General features: G+C 44.6%; 2 protein-coding genes across 2 annotated transcripts in view; one reads left to right on the forward strand and one right to left on the reverse strand.

Moving 5' to 3' along the window:
- The window catches only part of LOC141121827 (uncharacterized), a 219,555-nt gene that overhangs the window by 78,188 nt on the left and 127,608 nt on the right, over positions 1-13,759 (forward strand). Inside the window, 1 exon segment of the mRNA XM_073611542.1 lies at positions 9,632-9,684. Within this exon segment, the coding sequence (XP_073467643.1) occupies positions 9,632-9,684 (53 nt within the window).
- The window catches only part of LOC141121860 (uncharacterized), a 71,839-nt gene that overhangs the window by 18,941 nt on the left and 39,139 nt on the right, over positions 1-13,759 (reverse strand). The window lies entirely within an intron of this gene.

Raw genomic sequence — 13,759 nt, forward strand, 5'->3', positions numbered from 1 at the left:
AATCAGACAGCGTTCAATTGGATTTGTCAACAATGGGGTCACCCCCAAAGAGACCTTTTTGCCTCGCCTCTGAACACCAAGACGCCTTTCTTTTTCTTGAGATATGTCTGCCGGACGTCGGTGGGGGTGGATGCGCTAGCTTAGTCATGGGATTTCCGCCTGGCCTATGCCTTCCCTTAAGTCCCTATATTTTCTCTAATGACTCAGCAAGGAGAGAGTGATCATGTTGGCAGCAATCCCTTATTGGCCGCGGAGGCCATGGTTCACCCTGCTGATGCATCTGTCCCCTCCCTCTCCCACATCTTCAGGACCTTCTGTCTCAGGAAGACTTTGTGAATCCGCATCCAGAGGGTCTGGAAGTTGAGAGGAGTCAATTGGAAGAAGTAGGGTGTTCCAGCCAAGTTATCAAAACTCTGCTTCAGGCAAGGAAGGCCTCCACAAGCAATACCTATTACAGGATTTGGCAGAAATTTCTCGAATTAGCACAAAGAGAGCAGTTCAACCCACTAAGACCAGAGGTTCAGAACGTTCTGCAATTTCTCCAGTCAGGCCTAGATTTAGGATTAGGCCTTAATACCCAGAAGGTGCACGTCTTGGCCCTCTCCGTTCTCATGGACACCAGATGGGCCCTAAATCCTCTGGTAGAATGCTTTCTAAGGGTGGCAATAAGGCTAAAACCACCAAGCCCAAATGGGACTTACTAATAGTGCTACATTTCTTGCAGAACCTCCCTTTGCGCCTACGGAAGGCTGTTCTTTGGAAGACATCACACTGAAGGCGACCTTCCTAGTTGCTGTTACATCAGGGCGCACAAATTCCAGCCCTAGGCTGTCGAGATTCCTATATTGTTTTCTATCCAGACAGGGTAGTCCTTCAGCCTATCCATCAATTCGTACCTAAGGTCCCCTTTCACATATCACTCCAATCAGGAATGGGTCCTGCCAGCATTCCCGGAAGAACAGAATTCATCAAAACTGCATGAACTGGATGTAGCAAAAGCCTTAAAGTCCTAAATCTCTGCTACTCTACACCTCCGTAAAGATGAAAGATTATTTGTAGTTCCCAGTGTTGCAAGGAAAGGGCAAGCGGCAACGAGGCTCACAATAGCGGGATGGATTGTGCGTATTATAAAATTATTATTAAATTTTCAAATGACATTCTTTCATTCAGCGAACGTACAAAGATTATTCATATGAATATTCTCGTCCGAAAATTGATAAATGTGTGGCCCAGCATAAGGCCCGGTTCACACCTATGCAGTTTGCTTTTGATCCCTTTCTGCAATGCTTTTCTCTGTGCGTTTTGCATTTTTGCACACGCGAATTTGCGGCAATTTTGCTTTTTTTTTTTGGACAATTTGTTGTCGGGCAGATTAAAACCGCAAATTGCGGCAGGGAGGGACCGTGGGTCCACTTTTAATGTAGCAAAAGAATAGGAAGTTTTTGTGTGCTAGCTGACCTATGGTGGATTACTGCTCCCTGTAATCCCTCTTCAGGCCCTGCCAGCCCTCCTGGCTTTAGCTGCCCGACTCCACCGCCCGTGACATTGCAATCCTTACTGGCTCCACACCCAGCTCTGTTTCCTCTCAGTCCTCTCTGACATGCCTCTCAAGTCCTCCCGATAGCACATGTCACTCACCAGCCCTCCTGGCTGCACACACCGGTGGTTCCCTCCTGAAGACTTGCCCAGCAGTACTAGTTCCTGCTGTTCTCCTTCTGACTTCTCTCTGTGCCTCCTGTTCAGATCCTTTATTTGTTCTTGAAGGGATCCATCCTGCACCCGAGTACCAGGCTCAAGGTCACACCCCCTCCAGAATGGGGAGCTCCCTCAAAGGCCCCGACAGCCTAGTACTCCATCTTCAGTTCTTCCACCTGATAACTCCTCCCCAGCTGGGCTGACCCTGGGTATATCAAGGAGGCCTGCCTCTGCCAATCCTAGTTGGGGATTGGTCAGGGCTCCCTAAGACACCTCAGACAGCTCCACCCCTCTTCCCCTCTCTTCTAGAATCCTTGAAAAGCCAGAGGGAGGTAACCGAGAAGTGATGCTATCTGTGAGTCACCAGCCTACTCTGAGCCACTCCCAGCCCACACAGATCTAAACAAACAGGCCTAGCTTTTAGCTAGCCTGCCTACATTTACCTGCATTTACCAAAAATCTCACCTCTAGCACCTACCTAAGTGGAGGGTGCTACATGTATAAAACACTAAATAGTTCAAACTAAATGTGTTATCATGGGAGCAATAGATCTTAAATGTCCAGCAACCCCCCTATTACCCCCTCACATCCATATCCTATTATTGTGTGATCAATTGATCAATACCATCCAAATAATTCTTACTTTTATTTCCCAAAGTTATCCGTCTACAAGGAGACCTGTATAGATCAAATGACGGCACCAATGAGGATGGAGGAGGACCGGAGTCACATGACTGAGAAGATACTAAACCTCACCCTGGAGATCATCTACCTGCTGACCGGAGAGGTGAGGAGGATTCTGGGAGGTCACATGACATCACTCTTATCTCTATTAATAAAACACAGACCTGACCAAAGAGGTGAGGAGGATTCTGGGAGGTCACATGACATCACTCTTATCTCTATTAATAAAACACAGACCTGACCGGAGAGGTGAGGAGGATTCTGTAATTCTAACCTGATATTCCTATTGGTTCCACAATACAGAGATTTCCACTTGTGATGTCAGGTGATCATATGACCATCACAGTGCCTCCATGTGACTTCCTAAAACCTGAGAGACACAACATGCAGAAGATTCTAGAAGTCACCAAGAAGATGATTGAGCTGCTGACAGGAGAGGTGAGCGGTGCTGGGAATTCTGGGACATTATCCAGTAACAGACAAGGGATGTGTCTGGATGGTGACTGTATCATTGTGTGTGTCAGGTTCCTATAAGGTGTCAGGATGTCACTGTCTATTTCTCCATGGAGGAGTGGGAGTATTTAGAAGGACACAAGGATCTCTACAAGGACATCATCATGGACAATCAGCCGCCCCTCATATCACCGGGTAAGAGGAGACTTTATTGCAAAGGAGAGAGCAGTACGGAGGGTCCACCTAGATCCCCCATCATCTGATAAACACAAAAACAATGTATTCAGTCAGTGTGTGTGTTTCCTACAGATGGATCCAGTAATGGGAACCCACCAGAGAGATGTCCCCATCCTCTGTATACCCGGGATTCCACACAGGAAGATCACACCATCCCTCACCATCATCAGGTAGATGAGGAACAATCACTGATAGTATCATTAGGATCTGTACATTATCTGCATTGTTACCAATGCATTTATGTCATTTTTATTATATATTCAGAGTGGAAACCTGAGAGATTCTAAAACTGAGGTTGAGGCAGAAGAAGAGAGGTATGTGAGTGATGATCAGCAGTCTATGGAGGAGGATGGAATAACGGGGACATTTATAGAGGAGGACACTCCTACAGAGATCAGCACAGGTGGGTCATTAACACTAAATACATTCCTCCACCCATACTGCTCACTGATTGGTCCAGAGTAGGGCAAGGACTGGGTAATATCAGCCTGTATTCCCCTGGTCACTTTCCTGAGCTGTGTTCCCCATTCTGTATTCCTGTATTTCTCTCAGACAATCTTCCGTCTCTGTGTTGCAGACACAGTTTATGTATCTTGACTGGATTTATGGAGAATCTGGGGTTCACCTGGCAGCAAAATTCAGATTTTCACCATAGGTGGTACTAGACCTAGGCACCTGGGACATGTGCTTTGGAACTTCTACCTCATGCTTGGGTCTAGCAAGTTGTCTGACAGTACAATTCTCCCAGGATTACTTGCTCTGTTGTTTGCTTGCTGTGCCGGGTGGAGGGATATGTCTTTATAGTTTCAGACCCAAATTGTACATTACATATCCTGACCCCTGCACTATATACTCTATGTTGTACATGACATAATTCTGATACTTTACAGTCCTAACTGTTGTATTCTTTACCATATTTGTTACATTACATTAGATTACATTACATGCGCACGCCAAAATTTTTTGCTATGTTACATACTTACATAGTAGGTGAGGTCGAAAAAAGACACAAGTCCATCAAGTCCAACCTATGTATGTGATAATATGTCAGTATTACATTGTATATCCCTGTATGTTGCGGTCGTTCAGGTGCTTATCTAATAGTTTCTTGAACCTATCAATGCCCCCCTCTGAGACCACCCCCTGCGGCTCTTACAGTAAAGAACCCTCTACGTAGTTTAAGGTTAAACCTCTTTTCTTCTAATCGTAATGAGTGGCCACGTGTCTTGTTAAACTCTCTTCCGCAAAAAAGTTTTATCCCTATTGTGGGGTCACCAATATGGCATACGCTAGGTGTGGCCAGACCAGAGTCTTGTAGAGTGGGAGAATTATCGTTTTATCTCTGGAGTTAATCCCCTTTTTAATGCATGCCAATATTCTGTTTGCTTTGTTAGCAGCAGCTTGGCATTGCTGAGCTTATCATCTACTAGATCCCCCAGGTCCTTTTCCATCCTAGATTCCGCCAGAGGTTCTCCCCCCAGTGTATAGATTGCTTTCATATTTTTGCCACCCAAATGCATTATTTTACATTTTTCTACATTAAACCTCATTTGCCATGTAGTTGCCCACCCCATTAATTTGTTCAGATCTTTTTGCAAGTTTACCACGTCCTGCAGAGAAGTTATTGCCCTGCTTAGCTTAGTATCGTCCGCAAATACAGAGATTAAACTGTTTACCCCATCCTCCAGGTCATTAAACAGGATTGGTCCCAGGACAGAACCCTGGGGGACCCCACTACCCACCTCTGACCATTCCGAGTACTCCCCATTTATCACCACCCTCTGAACTCTTGTCGCCAGTCTTGTATTCAGTTTTCAATCCATGTACTCACCCTATGGTCCATGTCAATGGGTCCTATTTTGTACAGTAAACGTTTATGGGGAACTGTGTCAAATGTTTTTGCAAAATCCAGATACACCACGTTTACCAGCCTTCCTTTATCTAGATGGTAACTCACCTCCTCATAGAAGGTTAATAGATTGTTTGGTTTGGCAAGAACAGTTCTTCTAGAATCTATGCTGATTACTGCTAATGATATCGTTCTCGTTACTAAAATCTTGTATATAGTCCCTTATCATCCCCTCCAAGAGCTTGCATACTATTGATGTTAGGCTAACTGGTCTGTATACCCCAGGTATGTATTTTGGGCCCTTTTTAAATATTAGTGCTGCATTGGGTTTTCTCCAGTCAGCTGGTACCATTCCAGTCAGTAGACAGTCAGTAAAAATTAAGAACAATGGTCTGGCAATTAATTGACTGAGATTCCTAAGTACCCTCGGATGCAAGCCATCTGGTCCCGGTGATTTATTAATGTTAAGTTTCCCAAGTCTAATTTTAATTCTGTCCTCTGTTAACCATGGAGGTGCTTCCTGTGATGTGTCATTAGGATAAACACTGCAGTTTTGGTTACTGAAGCCCCCCGATTCCCTTGTGAAGACTGAGGAAAAGAATAAATTCAATTCCTTCGCCATCTCCCCATCCTTTGTAACCAGATGTCCTTCCTCATTCTTTATGGGGCCAATATGGTCTGTCCTCCCTTTTTTACTGTTTACATACTTAAAGAATTTTTCTGGGATTTTTTTTGCTTTCCTCCGCTATGTGTCTTTCATGTTCTATCTTAGCCATCCTTATTGCACCCTTACATTTCTTGTTGCATTCTTTATAAAGTCTGAATGCTGAGGATGATCCCTCAACCTTGTATTTTTTGGAGGCCTTCTCCTTTGCTTTTATACGCATTTTTACATTGGGGTTAAGCCAGACTTTTGTTCGCTCTTTTAAATTTATTACCCAATGGGATGCATTGGCTAATGCCCTTATTTAATATGCTCTTAAAGCAAACCCATCTCTCCTCTGTGTTCTTTGTTCCTAAGATGTTATCCCAATTCATTCATTCTAGCAAGGTTCGTAGTTTAGGGAAGTTGGCTCTTTTGAAATTCAGTGTCTTTGTATTCCCCTTATGTTTCCTTTTTGCGTGATTTATACTGAAGCCAATTGACCTGTGATTGCTGTTACCTAATCTGCCCCGTATTTCCACATCCGTGATCAGGTCTGTAGTGTTGGTAATCAGTAGATCCAGTAACGCTTTATTTCTAGTTGGTGCGTCTACCATCTGACCCATAAAATTGTCCTGCAAGACATTTAGGAACTGGCGAGCCTTAGATGGATGCGTGGTTCCCAGGGCCGTTTTTTCCACTGGGCACGCTGGGCAGTTGCCTGGGGGCCCCACTTGTCTGGAGGGCTGCAATCTGCTGCTTAACTGACTGACTGCACTGGTTGTTTACTTGCTAGAATCGCAGGCCGCCCAGCGTCTAGCTAGCAACCAGTGACATCAGTCAGAGGCCGCGGCCACCCCAGCTTTCATAGCGCGCCGCGGTCACCCCAGCTGCTAGTGAACAAGCTCCACCCACCTCTGCCATGTTCTTCAGACAGCGTGGAGAGGGAGCGGAGTGGAAACACAGCCCTTGATAGCTGGCGCTGCCTTGCTGCTGTGAGTGACACACTGTACTGCACCAGGCTGGTGGCCTCAAGTAAATCCAACACTGTCTACTTAAGTACGTTCAAGTTGTGCATCAAACACAGCCACTGTCTGTGCCCCTCAAAAGCTGCCACTGTGCCCATCAAACACAGCCACTGTGCCCATCAAAGCTGCCACTGTGCCCATCAAACGCTGCCACTGTGCCCATCAAACGCTGCCACTGTGCCCATCAAACTTGTGTTATTTGTCCAAACGTTGTGTTAATGTTTAAACACTGATTTTGCATTTTTATTCTCGTGCGTGATTGTGTAGACAGGGCCCCAGTGCCCTGTATTGCCCAGGGGCCTATAATGCTCTTAAGATGGCCCTGGTGGTTCCCTCTGCCCAGTCTATGTCTGGATAATTAAAATCCCCCATTATGATCACACTTCCCATCCTTGCTGCTAATCCAAATTGTGATAGGAGACCTGTCTCCCCTTCCTCCCTCAGGTTTGGGGGCCTATAGCATACTCCCAGTATTATTTTCCCCTTAGCTTCATCCCTTTGGAGCTCTACCCATAAGGATTCCACCTCCTCCCTAGCTCCCTTATTGATGTAATCTCTCACATCACTTGTACATTATTCTTGATATATAGGCATGCCCCTCCCATTTTTTTTTTACCCTCTCTATCCTTGCAATAAAGGGTATACCTTTGAATGGTTGCCAGCCAATCATGAGAGCTGTTGAACCATGTCTCTGAAATTCCCACAAAATCCAAATCCTCCTCGTACAACAGTATCTCTAGTTCACCCATCTTGTCCGCCAGGCTCCTGGCATTGGTGAACATGCCACGTAGTTTAGACCGGTTGCATATTATCCTCTTATTGGGTGTTCCGAGATTGCAGCTAGGACTTGCTACCATACTTACCTTGGCTTTATGTGCTTTGGTCAACCTACCACTAATGTCCCCAATACTACCCTCTGGAATATGTTTCGCGCTGACTTTCTCTACCTCTGGACCCCACCCCCACCCCCCAATAAACCTAATTTAAAACCCCTGCATTTTGGATGTGTTCTTTCATTGAAGAATTTTGTTTCATCATATTTCTTATGTTGCACAGATTTGTTTTTGGAATTTGTTTAGTATATTCAGAAGAAGCTGGTTGTGGGTGACCGTCTGGTCCTTCGCATCCATGATTCATCTGCTGTCGGCAGGATTCCCAGATAACAGCAGAATGTGAACAAAACAAGTGCCAGCATAACATTTTTTTAAAATATCATATTGAACATTAAAAAAAAAAAACAGCATGGGGGCCCCCCAATCCATACCAAGCCCTTTGGGTCTGGTATGGATTTTTAGGAGAATCCCATGCAAAAATTTTTAAAAATTGCGTGGGTCCCCCCCAAATCCATACCAGACCCTTATCCGAGCATGCAGCCTGGCAGACCAGGTAAGGGGGTGTCAAATGAGCGTCCCCCATATATACAAGAAGATATATAAAGAAAAAAGGGCTTCTATTGGTGCAGGTCAAAAAACAATTGGTTTTTATTTTAAAAAAACAGCATACAGAATAAAAATGTGATCACAGTTAAAAAAGGCAATATGGGTAGCAGTGAAACCAAGCCCGACGTGTTTCGTCCTACTAGGACTTCTACTGGGGCACCTTTAACAAGGGCTCTTCTGATTCCGCCCCCCCATGTATGGGGTACATAGGGGGCCAGGTGTTTTGGGGGGAGTCCCCTAACCCAAAGCACCCCCCATGTTGAGAGCATGTGGCCTGGTTGCCCCCCCTTTTCTGTCCTGCCGGGGTGCATGCTTGAATAATGGTCGGGTAAAGATTTTGGGGGCCATGCAATTTTTTTGGCATGGAGTTCCCCTTAAAACCCATTACAGACCTGAAGGGCCTGGTATGGATTAGGGGGCCCAGTCTGTTTGTTTTTTTTTTATTTAAAGCCAGAACTTGTTTTGGTTACATTCTGCTGTCAGCAGGGAATCCCGCTGACCACATGTGAGTCATGGTTGTTAAGGAGCAGGCAGTTGCTTCATCCTTAACAACCAGCTATACAAAACATTCAAATGAAACAAATGTATTTGTTAATTTTGTTATAACTTTTAATTTTTTTCATTGACATTCATTTTTATGTTCAATCGGAGATTTGTATACATCCGAATCTCCGGAGATCCACTTTTCTTCCAAAAAAGGAATGTTAACAAAATGTTGTACATTACATCATTCTGATACTATATAGTCTTATTTGCTATATCTTATACAATATGTTGTACATTACATAGTCCTGACTTCTGCTCTCTCCCCTCTACCCACTGCTAAATATACACATAAAATGTATTCTTTTTTATTACACCCATTTTCTACCAGCTGGACATTTTATATCTGATGATTTGATTGGAGCACAGACTTTTACATGCTGATAATAATGTGATAACATCCTAAAACTTTGAAACCTTAAACAGAAAGTGATAATGAGGGAGGAGTCAATAACTCAATGATGGTGGTCTTCAGGATCAGTCCAGTCTTCATCTAGTTTGTTCTTCCCCCATCCTCACTCTCTGACCTCTGGTGGGGCTCAGCCCCGCTGTTATTCATGACTAAATCATGGACTTAAAAAGGAAGTGCAGGACTTCTTGTGTTGGGAAGATGGCAAAGAGTGATAGAGGGGGTGGGGACTCTCTCTGACTAAGGTCCATGAATAAAGAAACGAACAGGTAGGAGACCAGAGGACCCATTTACTAGTTACCTTGAGGGTGGAATTGTAAGATCCTCAGAGACAAAGCTGCCTGATGAGTCCTGGTTTAGGGGAACCAATCTGCTCATGACTACTAATAATCTTTTTATTTCTATTTTAGTACATGGATGGGAGATGAGGAAAACCTCAGAGGATTGTCTCACTTTGTCTCCAGACTGTAAAGTAGAAGATGAGGACATCACACAGTATAGTCCAGGAGAAAACCCGGCTACCTCAAATGTCCATCCGGCACCACACAGTGTAGATGGACCATCGTATTCCTCTTATCCTGAGGAACCTCAGACTGTGAGGGACGGTGCCGTCCTTACAACAGATAAGAGGTTTTCCTGTACTGAGTGCAGGAAATGTTTCCATGCCAAATCCAAACTTATTGTGCATAAAAGAACTCACACAGGTGAGAAGCCGTATTCCTGTCCTGAGTGCGGGAAATGTTTTTCACAAAAGTCCAATCTTCAAATACATCACTTGTCTCACATGGGGGAGAAGCCATATTCTTGTTCTGCGTGCAGGAAAGGTTTTGTAATAAAATCACATCTTGTTGTACATCAGAGATCTCACATGGGAGAGAAGCCGTATTCTTGTTCTGAGTGCGCGAAATGTTTTGTAATAAAATCAGCACTTGTCACACATCAGAGATCTCACACGGGGGAGAAGCCGTATTGCTGTCCTGAGTGCGGGAAATGTTTTTCACGGAAGTCCAATCTTTCCAGACATCAGAGATCTCACACAAGGGAGAAGCCACTTTCCTGTCCTGAGTGAGGGAATTGTTCCTCACTGAAGTCCTGTCTTCTTGTACATCAGGGATCCCACACAACCCTCAAGGTGTATTAGTGCCTTGAGTGCGGGAAATGTCTTCTATATGAATGTTGCTGGACATCACAGCTCTCATGTGGGGAAGAAGCACACCCTGATATACACCTCAGATATACTCCATGGCTGATCTTCATCATGTAAGAAACAGTTCATAAAGAGATCAGAGATCAACAAAGACATGGATGAAGTGTTGTACCGTGTTGGCCATTGATAGCAGTTGAAAAATTAAAAATGGAATCATTACCTTTCATTGGCTGAGTACATTTTATAGTGCAAGCTTTCAAAAACACTTAAAGGTCTGTGTTTAAAATTCTTTTTGGACAAATGTGAGAAGCATTCATCCAGCCTTGACAATTGTTGGTCGTATTTTACTTCATGCAGTACTTTCCTACGATCTTTAGCTCCATCTAGTGGCTTTAAGGTGATATAGCATTATTCTTCCGTATTTAGGTATTTCAGAAAAAATGTTGATTTTGGCCACTAGATGGAGCTGACAATCATAGGAAATCACTGCATTAACTTAAAGCGTAACTTCAGTCATTTTTTCATCTTTCCATCTCTTAAATCTTCTGCCCTTGTTCTTTTAACTTTGGATAGTAAAACATTTTTTTTTTTTGCCAGTAAATACCTTATACAGCCCACTTCCTGTTCCTTGTCTGGTCATTAGCCTTAGCTTTTGACATCATGCACAGCTCTCTCTCTCTCACTCTCTTGAGAGTTTGCCAGGAAGAGAGGGGGGATGAGTCATAAGAGGGCCAATGAAAGCTGCAGAGCTGGAGCTGTGCCTCTGTGTGTCTGTGTAAATGCAGGAAGTGAACAGGCAGCAGCTTTGGGAGATTTCTGCAGCATATTTGGCAAGTACAGAATCACAGTATATAAAAAATAATATGCAAAGTGGTTGGAGGGAGGCTTCAGAATGGCAAAAATGTTTTTATTACAAATTATGTAAGCAGACTGCAGTTCCTCTTTAAGTGTGGCAAGAATTTGTTACGGCTGGGCGAATGATTTTCACATTCTTAAATTCTACAAATTTTTATAAATAGACCCCTTAATTTCCTTCGTCATGCATGGTTTCATACAAATAACTGAGAGATTGTACTCATACACTTACTGTATGAGTACTGTAGACATCAAAGAACATAAATTAATTAAACCGGGGTGTAGCCTACATCGGCACGTGAGCGGTCGCATTTCACTTGGCTCTTGCTTAGTATCCTGCACTGATCCTTCCCTCAGACATTTACCGGCTCTCTTCCACCCCAGTTTGGTAGCCCTTGCATACCAGACAAGGTGGAGCTGCTTACATTAGTCATCCGCTCGCATGATGACCCAAAAAGGCTCGGAGGAAGCCGCGGCCTCAGCTGTAATGGTTGTGTGCATTGAGCCCATGAAAAGGTCTCAGGTCTCAGCCATGTTTTTCTTAATAGCAGTGATCTCACCCCTCCTTTACTCCTTCAATTCATGAAATCCATAGACTTAACTTTTAGCACACTTCAAAAGAGCCTGTTATCTCAACTTCGGGATAGCAGGAACCAGCACACAGGCCTGCGCAGAGCTGTAAACAGCTAATTGAGTTCTGTCAGGATGTTTGTTAGTTCTGCTGACCAGACCTATCGTAAAAACTATGACCAAATCCATTAAGAATACATAGCATGCCAAAAAAAACTACCCAGAACTAATGGGGATCGTAAAAAGCAGTCAAGCTTTATGTGACCTCTCGGAGACCTCTGCCCAATTCACAACTTAAAAAAAATCTACCCACGATTCATACAATCAGGCAGGACCATGACATTAATATTAACTAAATATTTGAATGGGGAATATCATACTGAACAAATTGACTAAGATAGCACATATAGAAGGGAAGATAGCAGTCTCCTATCTCCTGGGTGGCAGGTTTATCTGAGATACCCTGTGTTTAGTATCCCTGGACATGAAACTTAATGCTGAACAAGAATCATTCAGTTTCAAGAATGCAACCGGTACATATTGGAAGATATTCATAGTAGTATAAAAACTGTGTGTATGGGATGGCCTTGATATAGTCATAAACACTCCTCAGAAGCTTAATTGGTCAGATGGCCTTTGTCAACACCCCTTTGATCCCAGAGAAAAGGGGCATGCCAGGGCAGTTTGACAATTCTCATGTATCATCAATGAAGGAACATCTGTCAAGTTATGAGAGCCAATAACACCTTGCTCATTGACCGAACTCTGCTGAAATCAGGACACAGCAAGTATTCTTCCTTCTCAACTCTTTTTTATTTCTTTGTTGTTATATTGTCTCTTTATTGCTTGTAACACCCTTTTTCTGTAAATATTTTTTTGCACCAATTCGACCTTTTCATTAAAGAGAAATCAGCAACAGCTACTTCCTACAGCTCCTTCCTATCTCTGCTTTTTGTTCTATCTTTTCTATTCGCAAACATGCCTGGGTTATCAGAATATAAGAGAATGAGCAAAAATAATTTATGTGCAGAGTGTGCAGTAAGAAGGATTGCCGCCGATGGCAAGAGTCGTGAAAGCGTGATTCATGCCCTACAGGAGTATGATATCTGGGCAGGCCAGAACCCTGGGGAACCTAGAACTGAAGGGGTTCCCGCTGCTTCAGAGCCCAGTTGTTCAGAAATGGCCCCGCAGGATGGGCAAGCAGAGACTGACATTAGAGTATCACTGAATGTTACCTCCAAGCCACAGTATGAGCATGCCAGCACCAGATTTCCTGTAGCCAGCATAGACTCTCCGCAGGTGCAAGATGCACAACAATGCATCATGGAAACGGATCCTCGGGCGTACCTGCAGTTCATAGAATGCCAGGCAGCATCTGAGAGGGTCTGCGGAATGCCAGGCTGCATCTGAAAGAGGCTGATCGCCAGCATGAACTGGAGATGGCTAGGCTCCAGCAGTAGCAACAGAAGAATCAGAACCTTGGGTCCCTAGAGCACAGGGACGCCTCTCTGCCAGGCAGCCAGATTTCCAGTCATAGAAAAGGACAGTGACGTTGACGTGTATCTACTGTCGTTTGAAAAAACTTGCCGTCAGTACCATCTGCCCCAAGCACAATGGGCCCGATATCTGACGCCAGGGCTGCAAGGCAAGGCCCTGAATACTTATATTGAATGCCAGCAGAGCAGGATGACTATTATGAGGCCATAAAGGCTGCAATCATCCAAAAGTAACAGTTAACCCCAGAAGTGTACCAGAAGCGATTTTGTTACTTGCAAAAGGGGACTGGGGACTTCCCTCCAGGTACCTATGTTGCTGGCAGTGCTTATGGCATGCCATGTCAGGGACATGAGAAACCCTGGGAGGGCACTCCATGGAATCCACGAGGTGGGTGGCAGGGTGTGTCCTCCCCTCACACCTGCGGCCCGCCTTGTCTCACAGGAGGCGCAGACAGGTGGAGCCAAGGAGACCAAGGGAATGCTGCAGTTAGGGGTAGTTCAGGGGGCTTGCAGGGTCTAGGCATCACAGGTAATCCTGGTCCCCAAAAGGGATCAGACAATCAGGCTTTGTGGAGCCCTTACAAAACTGAATGCCAGCCCCGCTGTTGTGGCCTACCCCATGCCCAGGAACCATGAGGTGTTGGAGCAGCTGGCAGGTGCCCAATGTCTAAAAATCATGGACCTGAGCAGGGGGTGTGGACCAACCCCGCT

This window comes from Aquarana catesbeiana, unplaced genomic scaffold (genome assembly GCF_042186555.1).
Source record: "Aquarana catesbeiana isolate 2022-GZ unplaced genomic scaffold, ASM4218655v1 unanchor233, whole genome shotgun sequence".
Lineage (NCBI taxonomy): Eukaryota > Metazoa > Chordata > Amphibia > Anura > Ranidae > Aquarana > Aquarana catesbeiana.